We start from the raw sequence: 21,314 nt of genomic DNA, 5'->3' as shown, positions 1-21,314 counted from the left end.
ATTTTTTTTTTTTTTTTTTTTTTTTTTTAGGGATTCTCCGATTAAAATATAAAGATGAGAATTTTCAAGGATACGCCAATTTTCGTCATTTGATAAAATGAGAAAAATTAATAATAATATTTTATTTCACACAGAAAAAATGAATCATACTCAATATTTCTCGATAGAATTTTCTTATGACGTTATCTTAAACTTTAAAAAGAAAAATACCAAATTTTTAATTTGGATAAATATTTAGAAAATTTCTGCTCGAGAATTAAAAAACATCGCCAGAACTGTTTCATTTCTATTTTTAGCCTTTTATGTGTGAAATAAAAATGGAAGTAAGAATATAGGTCTCATGGCTGGTTCTTCTTACCTGGGAGCATTGATGATCGGCCGGCCCATTGCCCGTTGCTGGCGCTTCTCGTTAACGGGAAGGCGCAGATAATCCTGGTCGCCAAGGAGGAAGAGATCCTTTGAAATAATCATGTCCACCGCGGTGGCTGCCGATTAACAGCTGGCCGCCTCTTCGGTTCGGTCTCTTAAATGGGCGATCCGCCTCCTAGACAATGTGGCACGTAGACAACGTGGTCGCCACACACGAGTTAATTAAAGCTTCACTTTCTCGGCACCGAATCACGTTCATCGACGATCAAAACGAGCCTGTTACTCGCCACGAACGCGCACTCGACAGTATATCGCGTATATAATAATAATAGAGCGATTTACCGAAACTCGTGCCGATAACGATTGGTCTCACACGAACGTGAACGAGCGATCGCGAAGTCTCTCTTGTCGGGAAAGAATCGCAGATATCGAACGGAATCCAGACTCTGAAGGTGGATGATTCAGCGGTCGTGATCGAATCTTGATTGTGCTGGTTATCGCAGCTCGATCTTAACGTCTACAAGGGCTATGGGGTGTGCAATTCCTCGTGATGTTTCTTCCAGCACTCAATCGATCTAAACGCGATGACTGAGTTTGATCGAGGAGCATGGATTGCGGGATTCTGGACACAGTGAACGTTCACGTAATCGTCTCGTTGAATTGTGATAGTCTTCTTGAGAGGGGTCCTTTTCCCGGTGGAATCGAGAAAGCTCTTGAGATGTCTCTGACAGAACCGATTGGTCTTTGGAGATCAGAACTTTAAGCCCGTTGTACAATGTGTTACATTGCGCGTTGGATTCCGTGGATGCATTAAAGGAGCAATGCGACAGTTTCTCGATGTCAAACTTTTTGAAAGAACGAATGCTCGAACGAATACACGCGAAAGGATATGGATCGCAAAGTTTCGCACACAAATCAAGAAATTTTTCAATTCGCTATCTTTCTTCCTTTCATGCGATCGAAGTAATAAATGGACGCTTTTTTCTGGAACACAAAATGAAATTGGTACATTATATTTTATCTATACGGATAATCTTACGTATTTGTGTAATTGTTATATGTAAAATCATTACAATTATAATTTATTCATCAGCGTTATTAAATTCCCATTACAAGGCTCGCTTTGTAATATTCATTGTTAAAAAAATTTATTTATGTATGACTCTCTCTTTAAAAATGTTAAAATATTCTCTCTCTCTCTCTCTTGTTAATAAAATGATTTACAAAAGAATTATTCTGTAAATAACTGATAGTTTTGTTCCATTATAATTTGTTTCTAATTTAATCTGAATTTAAATATTCAATAAACTAAACAAAAGATGCTTATGCAAATTTTATCATGAATAATTCAATGTTATTTAAAACATCTTTTACAAACAGAAATAATGTTAAAAATAAATTGGATGAAAATGTGTGTTATATATTTTTGAATATTCCTTTATACATTTAAATAATGAATGTCATTTCCATCAAGACAACGCAAATAAAGATTTATTATTTATATGTTTTAAACGTCTATATATATATATATATTAAACGTTCAATTCAAAACAATTAAATGCTCTTCGAAAGCGTATTCGGATCAAGCCCTAATATTCAAATAAAGCTTTTTTTATTTTTATTGTTTCCGGGCACAATAATTAAAATATATTTTGATTCCATTGTATTCTTGATTAAAAATCTTACATTCGACATCATTATTATAAAGCAATTACATTGCATTATATCGAATTTATATTCTCTGATAGAGCACCACATATTTTGATTAATTTACTGCAATATATTTGTACTACTTAAATACTAAGCAAATATTGCTTAAAAAAAGCGAGAGAACACAATGTCACATCGATTTGCATGTTTTACGTATCGCTGGCAAGAACTCATTTTATATTTGCATCGCGTCAATTTTCGCACACCAACTGTTAAATATTATAGTTACGGGTAAATGAGTGACGCAAACTTGCGATTATGCTGACCAAGATTTTGATACAAGTGTTTCTAATCTACTAGTTTCTTGTTTGACGATCAAGAATCGTCACAATTGAGAGCGTGATTAAATTAAAAAGCGTTCGTTTCGCCAATTGTCTTCGATTTTCTTCGCGACATAATTACTTTTCAATCCGTTACGTGATATGACCTAATTATCACGTAACGCGCAAATGTACAGTCAGATTTCGGGATATTTTCTCTGTCAATATAAATCACGATTAACTACAAACGTCTACGACATACAAATGCAACACTTCTATTAATTTAATTATTCGATAAACAATAATATCAGGATCACATAAAAAATTTTATTTTATTTTTATTTTATAAGAATTAATTCTCTTTTAAGATTCTTTTAAAATATTCTCTCAATTTGTAGTATCTCAAAGATAATTCTAATGTATAGTAAAAAAGGTAAAAGATTTGCAAAGAAAATTGTGTAAACACACAATATCATCGATAAAATTTCATTATAATAAATATAAATAAAACAACACATATTTCGTTACAATAAAATTAATACTCGTACACAGATGATTCCATACAATAAATAAAACAAAGAAAAAATACGATAATTAAATTCTCTTAAATAAAAAATCTTTGTATTATTTATATATCTGAACGATCTATATATCTCTGTAATAAGTTAATCTGTCGAAAGTTTGTTATAACAATATTCTGCTATATTTACGATATTATCCAACATTGTTCATACGTTTAATATGAAAGAGTGGATACGAATAATTATTTTCCCTGAACAGTTGACTACAAATAATGTTTAAAACATTGCGCCAGTGCAATTGCAATACCCCTATTAACCTGGCACCCCCACCACGAAAAATCGGGTTCGGCCATAGTGCATAATTAAGTGCTAATTTGTTGCTAATTTATTGCTCTAAGTTCGAATCTATTGCTCCTACCCGTTAGCAGAAAAATGATATTAAAGATGGGGGTGCTGACTTGCCATTCAGCTAGCACCCACACTTCCGAAAAACACTTATAGCGAGTCGCAAATCATAAAACAAATACACTAGAATTTATTGCTAATGTACAAGAGTAAAGTACATGAACGCAATTAGTTGCTGTTATTATTTTGGTCTTAATATGTTTCTCTAATTTGTTGCTCTCAAGATATATAATATCGAATTTATTGCTCCACGTTTGACTTAGAAAAATCGATCGAATGAGTGGCGGTGCTAGCGTTCGTACAAGAGTAAAGTACATGAACGCAATTAGTTGCTGTTATTATTTTGGTCTTAATATGTTTCTCTAATTTGTTGCTCTCAAGATATATAATATCGAATTTATTGCTCCACGTTTGACTTAGAAAAATCGATCGAATGAGTGGCGGTGCTAGCGTTCGTACAAGAGTAAAGTACATGAACGCAATTAGTTGCTGTTATTATTTTGGTCTTAATATGTTTCTCTAATTTGTTGCTCTCAAGATATATAATATCGAATTTATTGCTCCACGTTTGACTTAGAAAAATCGATCGAATGAGTGGCGGTGCTAGCGTTCGTACAAGAGTAAAGTACATGAACGCAATTAGTTGCTGTTATTATTTTGGTCTTAATATGTTTCTCTAATTTGTTGCTCTCAAGATATATAATATCGAATTTATTGCTCCACGTTTGACTTAGAAAAATCGATCGAATGAGTGGCGGTGCTAGCGTTCGTACAAGAGTAAAGTACATGAACGCAATTAGTTGCTGTTATTATTTTGGTCTTAATATGTTTCTCTAATTTGTTGCTCTCAAGATATATAATATCGAATTTATTGCTCCACGTTTGACTTAGAAAAATCGATCGAATGAGTGGCGGTGCTAGCGTTCGTACAAGAGTAAAGTACATGAACGCAATTAGTTGCTGTTATTATTTTGGTCTTAATATGTTTCTCTAATTTGTTGCTCTCAAGATATATAATATCGAATTTATTGCTCCACGTTTGACTTAGAAAAATCGACCCGAAAGAGTGGCGGTGCTAGCGTTCGTACAAGAGTAAAGTACATGAACGCAATTAGTTGCTGTTATTATTTTGGTCTTAATATGTTTCTCTAATTTGTTGCTCTCAAGATATATAATATCGAATTTATTGCTCCACGTTTGACTTAGAAAAATCGACCCGAAAGAGTGGCGGTGCTAGCGTTCGTACAAGAGTAAAGTACATGAACGCAATTAGTTGCTGTTATTATTTTGGTCTTAATATGTTTCTCTAATTTGTTGCTCTCAAGATATATAATATCGAATTTATTGCTCCACGTTTGACTTAGAAAAATCGACCCGAAAGAGTGGCGGTGCTAGCGTTCGTACAAGAGTAAAGTACATGAACGCAATTAGTTGCTGTTATTATTTTGGTCTTAATATGTTTCTCTAATTTGTTGCTCTCAAGATATATAATATCGAATTTATTGCTCCACGTTTGACTTAGAAAAATCGACCCGAAAGAGTGGCGGTGCTAGCGTTCGTACAAGAGTAAAGTACATGAACGCAATTAGTTGCTGTTATTATTTTGGTCTTAATATGTTTCTCTAATTTGTTGCTCTCAAGATATATAATATCGAATTTATTGCTCCACGTTTGACTTAGAAAAATCGATCGAATGAGTGGCGGTGCTAGCGTTCGTACAAGAGTAAAGTACATGAACGCAATTAGTTGCTGTTATTATTTTGGTCTTAATATGTTTCTCTAATTTGTTGCTCTCAAGATATATAATATCGAATTTATTGCTCCACGTTTGACTTAGAAAAATCGATCGAATGAGTGGCGGTGCTAGCGTTCGTACAAGAGTAAAGTACATGAACGCAATTAGTTGCTGTTATTATTTTGGTCTTAATATGTTTCTCTAATTTGTTGCTCTCAAGATATATAATATCGAATTTATTGCTCCACGTTTGACTTAGAAAAATCGATCGAATGAGTGGCGGTGCTAGCGTTCGTACAAGAGTAAAGTACATGAACGCAATTAGTTGCTGTTATTATTTTGGTCTTAATATGTTTCTCTAATTTGTTGCTCTCAAGATATATAATATCGAATTTATTGCTCCACGTTTGACTTAGAAAAATCGATCGAATGAGTGGCGGTGCTAGCGTTCGTACAAGAGTAAAGTACATGAACGCAATTAGTTGCTGTTATTATTTTGGTCTTAATATGTTTCTCTAATTTGTTGCTCTCAAGATATATAATATCGAATTTATTGCTCCACGTTTGACTTAGAAAAATCGATCGAATGAGTGGCGGTGCTAGCGTTCGTACAAGAGTAAAGTACATGAACGCAATTAGTTGCTGTTATTATTTTGGTCTTAATATGTTTCTCTAATTTGTTGCTCTCAAGATATATAATATCGAATTTATTGCTCCACGTTTGACTTAGAAAAATCGACCCGAAAGAGTGGCGGTGCTAGCGTTCGTACAAGAGTAAAGTACATGAACGCAATTAGTTGCTGTTATTATTTTGGTCTTAATATGTTTCTCTAATTTGTTGCTCTCAAGATATATAATATCGAATTTATTGCTCCACGTTTGACTTAGAAAAATCGACCCGAAAGAGTGGCGGTGCTAGCGTTCGTACAAGAGTAAAGTACATGAACGCAATTAGTTGCTGTTATTATTTTGGTCTTAATATGTTTCTCTAATTTGTTGCTCTCAAGATATATAATATCGAATTTATTGCTCCACGTTTGACTTAGAAAAATCGACCCGAAAGAGTGGCGGTGCTAGCGTTCGTACAAGAGTAAAGTACATGAACGCAATTAGTTGCTGTTATTATTTTGGTCTTAATATGTTTCTCTAATTTGTTGCTCTCAAGATATATAATATCGAATTTATTGCTCCACGTTTGACTTAGAAAAATCGACCCGAAAGAGTGGCGGTGCTAGCGTTCGTACAAGAGTAAAGTACATGAACGCAATTAGTTGCTGTTATTATTTTGGTCTTAATATGTTTCTCTAATTTGTTGCTCTCAAGATATATAATATCGAATTTATTGCTCCACGTTTGACTTAGAAAAATCGACCCGAAAGAGTGGCGGTGCTAGCGTTCGTACAAGAGTAAAGTACATGAACGCAATTAGTTGCTGTTATTATTTTGGTCTTAATATGTTTCTCTAATTTGTTGCTCTCAAGATATATAATATCGAATTTATTGCTCCACGTTTGACTTAGAAAAATCGACCCGAAAGAGTGGCGGTGCTAGCGTTCGTACAAGAGTAAAGTACATGAACGCAATTAGTTGCTGTTATTATTTTGGTCTTAATATGTTTCTCTAATTTGTTGCTCTCAAGATATATAATATCGAATTTATTGCTCCACGTTTGACTTAGAAAAATCGACCCGAAAGAGTGGCGGTGCTAGCGTTCGTACAAGAGTAAAGTACATGAACGCAATTAGTTGCTGTTATTATTTTGGTCTTAATATGTTTCTCTAATTTGTTGCTCTCAAGATATATAATATCGAATTTATTGCTCCACGTTTGACTTAGAAAAATCGATCGAATGAGTGGCGGTGCTAGCGTTCGTACAAGAGTAAAGTACATGAACGCAATTAGTTGCTGTTATTATTTTGGTCTTAAAATGTTTCTCTAATTTGTTGCTCTCAAGATATATAATATCGAATTTATTGCTCCACGTTTGACTTAGAAAAATCGATCGAATGAGTGGCGGTGCTAGCGTTCGTACAAGAGTAAAGTACATGAACGCAATTAGTTGCTGTTATTATTTTGGTCTTAAAATGTTTCTCTAATTTGTTGCTCTCAAGATATATAATATCGAATTTATTGCTCCACGTTTGACTTAGAAAAATCGATCGAATGAGTGGCGGTGCTAGCGTTCGTACAAGAGTAAAGTACATGAACGCAATTAGTTGCTGTTATTATTTTGGTCTTAATATGTTTCTCTAATTTGTTGCTCTCAAGATATATAATATCGAATTTATTGCTCCACGTTTGACTTAGAAAAATCGATCGAATGAGTGGCGGTGCTAGCGTTCGTACAAGAGTAAAGTACATGAACGCAATTAGTTGCTGTTATTATTTTGGTCTTAATATGTTTCTCTAATTTGTTGCTCTCAAGATATATAATATCGAATTTATTGCTCCACGTTTGACTTAGAAAAATCGATCGAATGAGTGGCGGTGCTAGCGTTCGTACAAGAGTAAAGTACATGAACGCAATTAGTTGCTGTTATTATTTTGGTCTTAATATGTTTCTCTAATTTGTTGCTCTCAAGATATATAATATCGAATTTATTGCTCCACGTTTGACTTAGAAAAATCGATCGAATGAGTGGCGGTGCTAGCGTTCGTACAAGAGTAAAGTACATGAACGCAATTAGTTGCTGTTATTATTTTGGTCTTAATATGTTTCTCTAATTTGTTGCTCTCAAGATATATAATATCGAATTTATTGCTCCACGTTTGACTTAGAAAAATCGATCGAATGAGTGGCGGTGCTAGCGTTCGTACAAGAGTAAAGTACATGAACGCAATTAGTTGCTGTTATTATTTTGGTCTTAATATGTTTCTCTAATTTGTTGCTCTCAAGATATATAATATCGAATTTATTGCTCCACGTTTGACTTAGAAAAATCGATCGAATGAGTGGCGGTGCTAGCGTTCGTACAAGAGTAAAGTACATGAACGCAATTAGTTGCTGTTATTATTTTGGTCTTAATATGTTTCTCTAATTTGTTGCTCTCAAGATATATAATATCGAATTTATTGCTCCACGTTTGACTTAGAAAAATCGACCCGAAAGAGTGGCGGTGCTAGCGTTCGTACAAGAGTAAAGTACATGAACGCAATTAGTTGCTGTTATTATTTTGGTCTTAATATGTTTCTCTAATTTGTTGCTCTCAAGATATATAATATCGAATTTATTGCTCCACGTTTGACTTAGAAAAATCGACCCGAAAGAGTGGCGGTGCTAGCGTTCGTACAAGAGTAAAGTACATGAACGCAATTAGTTGCTGTTATTATTTTGGTCTTAATATGTTTCTCTAATTTGTTGCTCTCAAGATATATAATATCGAATTTATTGCTCCACGTTTGACTTAGAAAAATCGACCCGAAAGAGTGGCGGTGCTAGCGTTCGTACAAGAGTAAAGTACATGAACGCAATTAGTTGCTGTTATTATTTTGGTCTTAATATGTTTCTCTAATTTGTTGCTCTCAAGATATATAATATCGAATTTATTGCTCCACGTTTGACTTAGAAAAATCGACCCGAAAGAGTGGCGGTGCTAGCGTTCGTACAAGAGTAAAGTACATGAACGCAATTAGTTGCTGTTATTATTTTGGTCTTAATATGTTTCTCTAATTTGTTGCTCTCAAGATATATAATATCGAATTTATTGCTCCACGTTTGACTTAGAAAAATCGATCGAATGAGTGGCGGTGCTAGCGTTCGTACAAGAGTAAAGTACATGAACGCAATTAGTTGCTGTTATTATTTTGGTCTTAATATGTTTCTCTAATTTGTTGCTCTCAAGATATATAATATCGAATTTATTGCTCCACGTTTGACTTAGAAAAATCGATCGAATGAGTGGCGGTGCTAGCGTTCGTACAAGAGTAAAGTACATGAACGCAATTAGTTGCTGTTATTATTTTGGTCTTAATATGTTTCTCTAATTTGTTGCTCTCAAGATATATAATATCGAATTTATTGCTCCACGTTTGACTTAGAAAAATCGATCGAATGAGTGGCGGTGCTAGCGTTCGTACAAGAGTAAAGTACATGAACGCAATTAGTTGCTGTTATTATTTTGGTCTTAATATGTTTCTCTAATTTGTTGCTCTCAAGATATATAATATCGAATTTATTGCTCCACGTTTGACTTAGAAAAATCGATCGAATGAGTGGCGGTGCTAGCGTTCGTACAAGAGTAAAGTACATGAACGCAATTAGTTGCTGTTATTATTTTGGTCTTAATATGTTTCTCTAATTTGTTGCTCTCAAGATATATAATATCGAATTTATTGCTCCACGTTTGACTTAGAAAAATCGATCGAATGAGTGGCGGTGCTAGCGTTCGTACAAGAGTAAAGTACATGAACGCAATTAGTTGCTGTTATTATTTTGGTCTTAATATGTTTCTCTAATTTGTTGCTCTCAAGATATATAATATCGAATTTATTGCTCCACGTTTGACTTAGAAAAATCGACCCGAAAGAGTGGCGGTGCTAGCGTTCGTACAAGAGTAAAGTACATGAACGCAATTAGTTGCTGTTATTATTTTGGTCTTAATATGTTTCTCTAATTTGTTGCTCTCAAGATATATAATATCGAATTTATTGCTCCACGTTTGACTTAGAAAAATCGACCCGAAAGAGTGGCGGTGCTAGCGTTCGTACAAGAGTAAAGTACATGAACGCAATTAGTTGCTGTTATTATTTTGGTCTTAATATGTTTCTCTAATTTGTTGCTCTCAAGATATATAATATCGAATTTATTGCTCCACGTTTGACTTAGAAAAATCGACCCGAAAGAGTGGCGGTGCTAGCGTTCGTACAAGAGTAAAGTACATGAACGCAATTAGTTGCTGTTATTATTTTGGTCTTAATATGTTTCTCTAATTTGTTGCTCTCAAGATATATAATATCGAATTTATTGCTCCACGTTTGACTTAGAAAAATCGACCCGAAAGAGTGGCGGTGCTAGCGTTCGTACAAGAGTAAAGTACATGAACGCAATTAGTTGCTGTTATTATTTTGGTCTTAATATGTTTCTCTAATTTGTTGCTCTCAAGATATATAATATCGAATTTATTGCTCCACGTTTGACTTAGAAAAATCGACCCGAAAGAGTGGCGGTGCTAGCGTTCGTACAAGAGTAAAGTACATGAACGCAATTAGTTGCTGTTATTATTTTGGTCTTAATATGTTTCTCTAATTTGTTGCTCTCAAGATATATAATATCGAATTTATTGCTCCACGTTTGACTTAGAAAAATCGACCCGAAAGAGTGGCGGTGCTAGCGTTCGTACAAGAGTAAAGTACATGAACGCAATTAGTTGCTGTTATTATTTTGGTCTTAATATGTTTCTCTAATTTGTTGCTCTCAAGATATATAATATCGAATTTATTGCTCCACGTTTGACTTAGAAAAATCGACCCGAAAGAGTGGCGGTGCTAGCGTTCGTACAAGAGTAAAGTACATGAACGCAATTAGTTGCTGTTATTATTTTGGTCTTAATATGTTTCTCTAATTTGTTGCTCTCAAGATATATAATATCGAATTTATTGCTCCACGTTTGACTTAGAAAAATCGATCGAATGAGTGGCGGTGCTAGCGTTCGTACAAGAGTAAAGTACATGAACGCAATTAGTTGCTGTTATTATTTTGGTCTTAAAATGTTTCTCTAATTTGTTGCTCTCAAGATATATAATATCGAATTTATTGCTCCACGTTTGACTTAGAAAAATCGATCGAATGAGTGGCGGTGCTAGCGTTCGTACAAGAGTAAAGTACATGAACGCAATTAGTTGCTGTTATTATTTTGGTCTTAAAATGTTTCTCTAATTTGTTGCTCTCAAGATATATAATATCGAATTTATTGCTCCACGTTTGACTTAGAAAAATCGATCGAATGAGTGGCGGTGCTAGCGTTCGTACAAGAGTAAAGTACATGAACGCAATTAGTTGCTGTTATTATTTTGGTCTTAATATGTTTCTCTAATTTGTTGCTCTCAAGATATATAATATCGAATTTATTGCTCCACGTTTGACTTAGAAAAATCGATCGAATGAGTGGCGGTGCTAGCGTTCGTACAAGAGTAAAGTACATGAACGCAATTAGTTGCTGTTATTATTTTGGTCTTAATATGTTTCTCTAATTTGTTGCTCTCAAGATATATAATATCGAATTTATTGCTCCACGTTTGACTTAGAAAAATCGATCGAATGAGTGGCGGTGCTAGCGTTCGTACAAGAGTAAAGTACATGAACGCAATTAGTTGCTGTTATTATTTTGGTCTTAATATGTTTCTCTAATTTGTTGCTCTCAAGATATATAATATCGAATTTATTGCTCCACGTTTGACTTAGAAAAATCGATCGAATGAGTGGCGGTGCTAGCGTTCGTACAAGAGTAAAGTACATGAACGCAATTAGTTGCTGTTATTATTTTGGTCTTAATATGTTTCTCTAATTTGTTGCTCTCAAGATATATAATATCGAATTTATTGCTCCACGTTTGACTTAGAAAAATCGATCGAATGAGTGGCGGTGCTAGCGTTCGTACAAGAGTAAAGTACATGAACGCAATTAGTTGCTGTTATTATTTTGGTCTTAATATGTTTCTCTAATTTGTTGCTCTCAAGATATATAATATCGAATTTATTGCTCCACGTTTGACTTAGAAAAATCGATCGAATGAGTGGCGGTGCTAGCGTTCGTACAAGAGTAAAGTACATGAACGCAATTAGTTGCTGTTATTATTTTGGTCTTAATATGTTTCTCTAATTTGTTGCTCTCAAGATATATAATATCGAATTTATTGCTCCACGTTTGACTTAGAAAAATCGACCCGAAAGAGTGGCGGTGCTAGCGTTCGTACAAGAGTAAAGTACATGAACGCAATTAGTTGCTGTTATTATTTTGGTCTTAATATGTTTCTCTAATTTGTTGCTCTCAAGATATATAATATCGAATTTATTGCTCCACGTTTGACTTAGAAAAATCGACCCGAAAGAGTGGCGGTGCTAGCGTTCGTACAAGAGTAAAGTACATGAACGCAATTAGTTGCTGTTATTATTTTGGTCTTAATATGTTTCTCTAATTTGTTGCTCTCAAGATATATAATATCGAATTTATTGCTCCACGTTTGACTTAGAAAAATCGACCCGAAAGAGTGGCGGTGCTAGCGTTCGTACAAGAGTAAAGTACATGAACGCAATTAGTTGCTGTTATTATTTTGGTCTTAATATGTTTCTCTAATTTGTTGCTCTCAAGATATATAATATCGAATTTATTGCTCCACGTTTGACTTAGAAAAATCGACCCGAAAGAGTGGCGGTGCTAGCGTTCGTACAAGAGTAAAGTACATGAACGCAATTAGTTGCTGTTATTATTTTGGTCTTAATATGTTTCTCTAATTTGTTGCTCTCAAGATATATAATATCGAATTTATTGCTCCACGTTTGACTTAGAAAAATCGACCCGAAAGAGTGGCGGTGCTAGCGTTCGTACAAGAGTAAAGTACATGAACGCAATTAGTTGCTGTTATTATTTTGGTCTTAATATGTTTCTCTAATTTGTTGCTCTCAAGATATATAATATCGAATTTATTGCTCCACGTTTGACTTAGAAAAATCGACCCGAAAGAGTGGCGGTGCTAGCGTTCGTACAAGAGTAAAGTACATGAACGCAATTAGTTGCTGTTATTATTTTGGTCTTAATATGTTTCTCTAATTTGTTGCTCTCAAGATATATAATATCGAATTTATTGCTCCACGTTTGACTTAGAAAAATCGACCCGAAAGAGTGGCGGTGCTAGCGTTCGTACAAGAGTAAAGTACATGAACGCAATTAGTTGCTGTTATTATTTTGGTCTTAATATGTTTCTCTAATTTGTTGCTCTCAAGATATATAATATCGAATTTATTGCTCCACGTTTGACTTAGAAAAATCGACCCGAAAGAGTGGCGGTGCTAGCGTTCGTACAAGAGTAAAGTACATGAACGCAATTAGTTGCTGTTATTATTTTGGTCTTAATATGTTTCTCTAATTTGTTGCTCTCAAGATATATAATATCGAATTTATTGCTCCACGTTTGACTTAGAAAAATCGACCCGAAAGAGTGGCGGTGCTAGCGTTCGTACAAGAGTAAAGTACATGAACGCAATTAGTTGCTGTTATTATTTTGGTCTTAATATGTTTCTCTAATTTGTTGCTCTCAAGATATATAATATCGAATTTATTGCTCCACGTTTGACTTAGAAAAATCGACCCGAAAGAGTGGCGGTGCTAGCGTTCGTACAAGAGTAAAGTACATGAACGCAATTAGTTGCTGTTATTATTTTGGTCTTAATATGTTTCTCTAATTTGTTGCTCTCAAGATATATAATATCGAATTTATTGCTCCACGTTTGACTTAGAAAAATCGACCCGAAAGAGTGGCGGTGCTAGCGTTCGTACAAGAGTAAAGTACATGAACGCAATTAGTTGCTGTTATTATTTTGGTCTTAATATGTTTCTCTAATTTGTTGCTCTCAAGATATATAATATCGAATTTATTGCTCCACGTTTGACTTAGAAAAATCGACCCGAAAGAGTGGCGGTGCTAGCGTTCGTACAAGAGTAAAGTACATGAACGCAATTAGTTGCTGTTATTATTTTGGTCTTAATATGTTTCTCTAATTTGTTGCTCTCAAGATATATAATATCGAATTTATTGCTCCACGTTTGACTTAGAAAAATCGACCCGAAAGAGTGGCGGTGCTAGCGTTCGTACAAGAGTAAAGTACATGAACGCAATTAGTTGCTGTTATTATTTTGGTCTTAATATGTTTCTCTAATTTGTTGCTCTCAAGATATATAATATCGAATTTATTGCTCCACGTTTGACTTAGAAAAATCGACCCGAAAGAGTGGCGGTGCTAGCGTTCGTACAAGAGTAAAGTACATGAACGCAATTAGTTGCTGTTATTATTTTGGTCTTAATATGTTTCTCTAATTTGTTGCTCTCAAGATATATAATATCGAATTTATTGCTCCACGTTTGACTTAGAAAAATCGACCCGAAAGAGTGGCGGTGCTAGCGTTCGTACAAGAGTAAAGTACATGAACGCAATTAGTTGCTGTTATTATTTTGGTCTTAATATGTTTCTCTAATTTGTTGCTCTCAAGATATATAATATCGAATTTATTGCTCCACGTTTGACTTAGAAAAATCGACCCGAAAGAGTGGCGGTGCTAGCGTTCGTACAAGAGTAAAGTACATGAACGCAATTAGTTGCTGTTATTATTTTGGTCTTAATATGTTTCTCTAATTTGTTGCTCTCAAGATATATAATATCGAATTTATTGCTCCACGTTTGACTTAGAAAAATCGACCCGAAAGAGTGGCGGTGCTAGCGTTCGTACAAGAGTAAAGTACATGAACGCAATTAGTTGCTGTTATTATTTTGGTCTTAAAATGTTTCTCTAATTTGTTGCTTTCAAGATATATAATATCGAATTTATTGCTCCACGTTTGACTTAGAAAAATCGACCCGAAAGAGTGGCGGTGCTAGCGTTCGTACAAGAGTAAAGTACATGAACGCAATTAGTTGCTGTTATTATTTTGGTCTTAAAATGTTTCTCTAATTTGTTGCTTTCAAGATATATAATATCGAATTTATTGCTCCACGTTTGACTTAGAAAAATCGACCCGAAAGAGTGGCGGTGCTAGCGTTCGTACAAGAGTAAAGTACATGAACGCAATTAGTTGCTGTTATTATTTTGGTCTTAAAATGTTTCTCTAATTTGTTGCTTTCAAGATATATAATATCGAATTTATTGCTCCACGTTTGACTTAGAAAAATCGACCCGAAAGAGTGGCGGTGCTAGCGTTCGTACAAGAGTAAAGTACATGAACGCAATTAGTTGCTGTTATTATTTTGGTCTTAAAATGTTTCTCTAATTTGTTGCTTTCAAGATATATAATATCGAATTTATTGCTCCACGTTTGACTTAGAAAAATCGACCCGAAAGAGTGGCGGTGCTAGCGTTCGTACAAGAGTAAAGTACATGAACGCAATTAGTTGCTGTTATTATTTTGGTCTTAAAATGTTTCTCTAATTTGTTGCTTTCAAGATATATAATATCGAATTTATTGCTCCACGTTTGACTTAGAAAAATCGACCCGAAAGAGTGGCGGTGCTAGCGTTCGTACAAGAGTAAAGTACATGAACGCAATTAGTTGCTGTTATTATTTTGGTCTTAATATGTTTCTCTAATTTGTTGCTCTCAAGATATATAATATCGAATTTATTGCTCCACGTTTGACTTAGAAAAATCGACCCGAAAGAGTGGCGGTGCTAGCGTTCGTACAAGAGTAAAGTACATGAACGCAATTAGTTGCTGTAATGATTTTGGTCTTAAAATGTTTCTTTAATTTGTTGCTCTCAAGATATAGAATATCGATTTTATTGCTCCATGTTTGACTTAGAAAAATCGACCCGAAAGAGTGGCGGTGCTAGCGTTCGTACAAGAGTAAAGTACATGAACGCAATTAGTTGCTGTAATGATTTTGGTCTTAAAATGTTTCTTTAATTTGTTGCTCTCAAGATATAGAATATCGATTTTATTGCTCCATGTTTGACTTAGAAAAATCGACCCGAAAGAGTGGCGGTGCTAGCGTTCGTACAAGAGTAAAGTACATGAACGCAATTAGTTGCTGTTATTATTTTGGTCTTAAAATGTTTCTCTAATTTGTTGCTCTCAAGATATATAATATCGAATTTATTGCTCCACGTTTGACTTAGAAAAATCGATCGAATGAGTGGCGGTGCTAGCGTTCGTACAAGAGTAAAGTACATGAACGCAATTAGTTGCTGTTATTATTTTGGTCTTAATATGTTTCTCTAATTTGTTGCTCTCAAGATATATAATATCGAATTTATTGCTCCACGTTTGACTTAGAAAAATCGATCGAATGAGTGGCGGTGCTAGCGTTCGTACAAGAGTAAAGTACATGAACGCAATTAGTTGCTGTTATTATTTTGGTCTTAATATGTTTCTCTAATTTGTTGCTCTCAAGATATATAATATCGAATTTATTGCTCCACGTTTGACTTAGAAAAATCGATCGAATGAGTGGCGGTGCTAGCGTTCGTACAAGAGTAAAGTACATGAACGCAATTAGTTGCTGTTATTATTTTGGTCTTAATATGTTTCTCTAATTTGTTGCTCTCAAGATATATAATATCGAATTTATTGCTCCACGTTTGACTTAGAAAAATCGATCGAATGAGTGGCGGTGCTAGCGTTCGTACAAGAGTAAAGTACATGAACGCAATTAGTTGCTGTTATTATTTTGGTCTTAATATGTTTCTCTAATTTGTTGCTCTCAAGATATATAATATCGAATTTATTGCTCCACGTTTGACTTAGAAAAATCGATCGAATGAGTGGCGGTGCTAGCGTTCGTACAAGAGTAAAGTACATGAACGCAATTAGTTGCTGTTATTATTTTGGTCTTAATATGTTTCTCTAATTTGTTGCTCTCAAGATATATAATATCGAATTTATTGCTCCACGTTTGACTTAGAAAAATCGATCGAATGAGTGGCGGTGCTAGCGTTCGTACAAGAGTAAAGTACATGAACGCAATTAGTTGCTGTTATTATTTTGGTCTTAATATGTTTCTCTAATTTGTTGCTCTCAAGATATATAATATCGAATTTATTGCTCCACGTTTGACTTAGAAAAATCGACCCGAAAGAGTGGCGGTGCTAGCGTTCGTACAAGAGTAAAGTACATGAACGCAATTAGTTGCTGTTATTATTTTGGTCTTAATATGTTTCTCTAATTTGTTGCTCTCAAGATATATAATATCGAATTTATTGCTCCACGTTTGACTTAGAAAAATCGACCCGAAAGAGTGGCGGTGCTAGCGTTCGTACAAGAGTAAAGTACATGAACGCAATTAGTTGCTGTTATTATTTTGGTCTTAATATGTTTCTCTAATTTGTTGCTCTCAAGATATATAATATCGAATTTATTGCTCCACGTTTGACTTAGAAAAATCGACCCGAAAGAGTGGCGGTGCTAGCGTTCGTACAAGAGTAAAGTACATGAACGCAATTAGTTGCTGTTATTATTTTGGTCTTAATATGTTTCTCTAATTTGTTGCTCTCAAGATATATAATATCGAATTTATTGCTCCACGTTTGACTTAGAAAAATCGACCCGAAAGAGTGGCGGTGCTAGCGTTCGTACAAGAGTAAAGTACATGAACGCAATTAGTTGCTGTTATTATTTTGGTCTTAATATGTTTCTCTAATTTGTTGCTCTCAAGATATATAATATCGAATTTATTGCTCCACGTTTGACTTAGAAAAATCGACCCGAAAGAGTGGCGGTGCTAGCGTTCGTACAAGAGTAAAGTACATGAACGCAATTAGTTGCTGTTATTATTTTGGTCTTAATATGTTTCTCTAATTTGTTGCTCTCAAGATATATAATATCGAATTTATTGCTCCACGTTTGACTTAGAAAAATCGACCCGAAAGAGTGGCGGTGCTAGCGTTCGTACAAGAGTAAAGTACATGAACGCAATTAGTTGCTGTTATTATTTTGGTCTTAATATGTTTCTCTAATTTGTTGCTCTCAAGATATATAATATCGAATTTATTGCTCCACGTTTGACTTAGAAAAATCGATCGAATGAGTGGCGGTGCTAGCGTTCGTACAAGAGTAAAGTACATGAACGCAATTAGTTGCTGTTATTATTTTGGTCTTAATATGTTTCTCTAATTTGTTGCTCTCAAGATATATAATATCGAATTTATTGCTCCACGTTTGACTTAGAAAAATCGATCGAATGAGTGGCGGTGCTAGCGTTCGTACAAGAGTAAAGTACATGAACGCAATTAGTTGCTGTTATTATTTTGGTCTTAAAATGTTTCTCTAATTTGTTGCTCTCAAGATATATAATATCGAATTTATTGCTCCACGTTTGACTTAGAAAAATCGATCGAATGAGTGGCGGTGCTAGCGTTCGTACAAGAGTAAAGTACATGAACGCAATTAGTTGCTGTTATTATTTTGGTCTTAAAATGTTTCTCTAATTTGTTGCTCTCAAGATATATAATATCGAATTTATTGCTCCACGTTTGACTTAGAAAAATCGATCGAATGAGTGGCGGTGCTAGCGTTCGTACAAGAGTAAAGTACATGAACGCAATTAGTTGCTGTTATTATTTTGGTCTTAATATGTTTCTCTAATTTGTTGCTCTCAAGATATATAATATCGAATTTATTGCTCCACGTTTGACTTAGAAAAATCGATCGAATGAGTGGCGGTGCTAGCGTTCGTACAAGAGTAAAGTACATGAACGCAATTAGTTGCTGTTATTATTTTGGTCTTAATATGTTTCTCTAATTTGTTGCTCTCAAGATATATAATATCGAATTTATTGCTCCACGTTTGACTTAGAAAAATCGATCGAATGAGTGGCGGTGCTAGCGTTCGTACAAGAGTAAAGTACATGAACGCAATTAGTTGCTGTTATTATTTTGGTCTTAAAATGTTTCTCTAATTTGTTGCTCTCAAGATATATAATATCGAATTTATTGCTCCACGTTTGACTTAGAAAAATCGATCGAATGAGTGGCGGTGCTAGCGTTCGTACAAGAGTAAAGTACATGAACGCAATTAGTTGCTGTTATTATTTTGGTCTTAAAATGTTTCTCTAATTTGTTGCTCTCAAGATATATAATATCGAATTTATTGCTCCACGTTTGACTTAGAAAAATCGACCCGAAATAGTGGCGGTGCTAGCGTTCGTACAAGAGTAAAGTACATGAACGCAATTAGTTGCTGTTATGATTTTGGTCTCAAAACGTTTCTCTAATTTGTTGCTTTCAAAATATATAATATCGAATTTATTGCTCCACGTTTGACTTAGAAAAATCGACCCGAAATAGTGGCGGTGCTAGCGTTCGTACAAGAGTAAAGTACATGAACGCAATTAGTTGCTGTTATGATTTTGGTCTCAAAACGTTTCTCTAATTTGTTGCTTTCAAAATATATAATATCGAATTTATTGCTCCACGTTTGACTTAGAAAAATCGACCCGAAATAGTGGCGGTGCTAGCGTTCGTACAAGAGTAAAGTACATGAACGCAATTAGTTGCTGTTATGATTTTGGTCTCAAAACGTTTCTCTAATTTGTTGCTTTCAAAATATATAATATCGAATTTATTGCTCCACGTTTGACTTAGAAAAATCGACCCGAAATAGTGGCGGTGCTAGCGTTCGTACAAGAGTAAAGTACATGAACGCAATTAGTTGCTGTTATTATTTTGGTCTTAAAATGTTTCTCTAATTTGTTGCTCTCAAGATATATAATATCGAATTTATTGCTCCACGTTTGACTTAGAAAAATCGATCGAATGAGTGGCGGTGCTAGCGTTCGTACAAGAGTAAAGTACATGAACGCAATTAGTTGCTGTTATGATTTTGGTCTCAAAACGTTTCTCTAATTTGTTGCTTTCAAAATATATAATATCGAATTTATTGCTCCACGTTTGACTTAGAAAAATCGATCGAATGAGTGGCGGTGCTAGCGTTCGTACAAGAGTAAAGTACATGAACGCAATTAGTTGCTGTTATGATTTTGGTCTCAAAACGTTTCTCTAATTTGTTGCTTTCAAAATATATAATATCGAATTTATTGCTCCACGTTTGACTTAGAAAAATCGATCGAATGAGTGGCGGTGCTAGCGTTCGTACAAGAGTAAAGTACATTAACGCAATTAGTTGCTGTAATGATTTTGATCTCAAAACGTTTCTCTAATTTGTTGCTTTCAAAATATATAATATCGAATTTATTGCTCCACGTTTGACTTAGAAAAATCGATCGAATGAGTGGCGGTGCTAGCGTTCGTACAAGAGTAAAGTACATGAACGCAATTAGTTGCTGTAATGATTTTGATCTCAAAACGTTTCTCTAATTTGTTGCTTTCAAAATATATAATATCGAATTTATTGCTCCACGTTTGACTTAGAAAAATCGACCCGAAATAGTGGCGGTGCTAGCGTTCGTACAAGAGTAAAGTACATGAACGCAATTAGTTGCTGTAATGATTTTGATCTCAAAACGTTTCTCTAATTTGTTGCTTTCAAAATATATAATATCGAATTTATTGCTCCACGTTTGACTTAGAAAAATCGACCCGAAATAGTGGCGGTGCTAGCGTTCGTACAAGAGTAAAGTACATGAACGCAATTAGTTGCTGTTATTATTTTGGTCTTAAAATGTTTCTCTAATTTGTTGCTCTCAAGATATATAATATCAAATTTATTGCTCAACGTTTAACTTAGAAAAATCCATTAGCAATAAATTCTAGTGTATTTGTTTTATGATTTGCGACTCGCTATAAGTGTTTTTCGGAGGTGGGGGTGCTAGCTTAATGGCAAGTCAGCACCCCCATCTTTAATATCATTTTCCTGCTAACGGGTAGGAGCAATAAATTCGAACTTAGAGCAATAAATTAGCAACAAATTAGCACTTAATTATGCACTATGGCAAAACCCGATTTTTCGTGGTGGGGGTGCCAGATTAATATGGGTAATTGCAATGATATATCGTAACAAAATCAACAGAATTTCGCAATTTTATAATATAAACGTATAATGTGTTTTCGACTGGATTGCATTGTTTTATTCATAAAATAAATATCCTTCACGCTATATTTATCTAATTAATAATCTTTTTTCACAATAGTATAACATGCAACTCGTTGATCATTATTTTTTTAAATCTTGGCATGAAGCCGCGCGTTATTTCAATGATCTACTATTTCGCGATCGGAAGGATTTTAAAAGTTGTCGCTCGATCATAAAGTTTACAAGACGCTGTTATACAATTTCCTTGGACTTGAGCGCGAGAACGTGAGAAAAATCGCATATATAAACTCGTTCCAATCCGGCCGATTAGAATGTACGACTCGCGCTATTGGAATCGTTCCAAAGCCAATTTGTTTCTTTCGACGCTAAAGTCGGCCCCGTCTAATTGTTCTCTCGTAACTCGAAACTTATGTCGACGACGGTCATTACGGACGCGATGAAATACGCACGACGATAAGATCAAGGTTCGAGACTGTTGTAGTTATTTCGCAGAATAACATTTAATGTTGTAGACGTAACGATTTACATAAAACTCTTCCCTCGTATTTAGGGGCATGGAATTCATCGCGCGTGGACAAACAGATCGCGAAATATATGTGCTCGTCAATCGGTCGAGGGGGGG

General features: G+C 34.7%; 1 protein-coding gene across 1 annotated transcript in view; it reads right to left on the bottom strand.

The window, feature by feature from the left end:
• Nucleotides 1-21,314, bottom strand: part of LOC115245504 (ABC transporter G family member 22) — a 194,570-nt gene that overhangs the window by 169,465 nt on the left and 3,791 nt on the right. The window contains exon 2 of the mRNA XM_029823866.1: nucleotides 359-1,353. Within this exon, the coding sequence (XP_029679726.1) occupies nucleotides 359-471 (113 nt within the window). The 5' untranslated portion in view covers nucleotides 472-1,353. The remainder of the gene's footprint in view (nucleotides 1-358; nucleotides 1,354-21,314) is intronic.

The sequence above is a fragment of the Formica exsecta genome, unplaced genomic scaffold (genome assembly GCF_003651465.1).
Source record: "Formica exsecta isolate Colony F162 unplaced genomic scaffold, ASM365146v1 scaffold98, whole genome shotgun sequence".
NCBI classification, from domain to species: Eukaryota; Metazoa; Arthropoda; class Insecta; order Hymenoptera; family Formicidae; genus Formica; species Formica exsecta.
The sequence above is the reverse complement of the archived record's forward strand: the minus strand, read 5'-3'. Positions and strand labels throughout refer to the sequence as shown.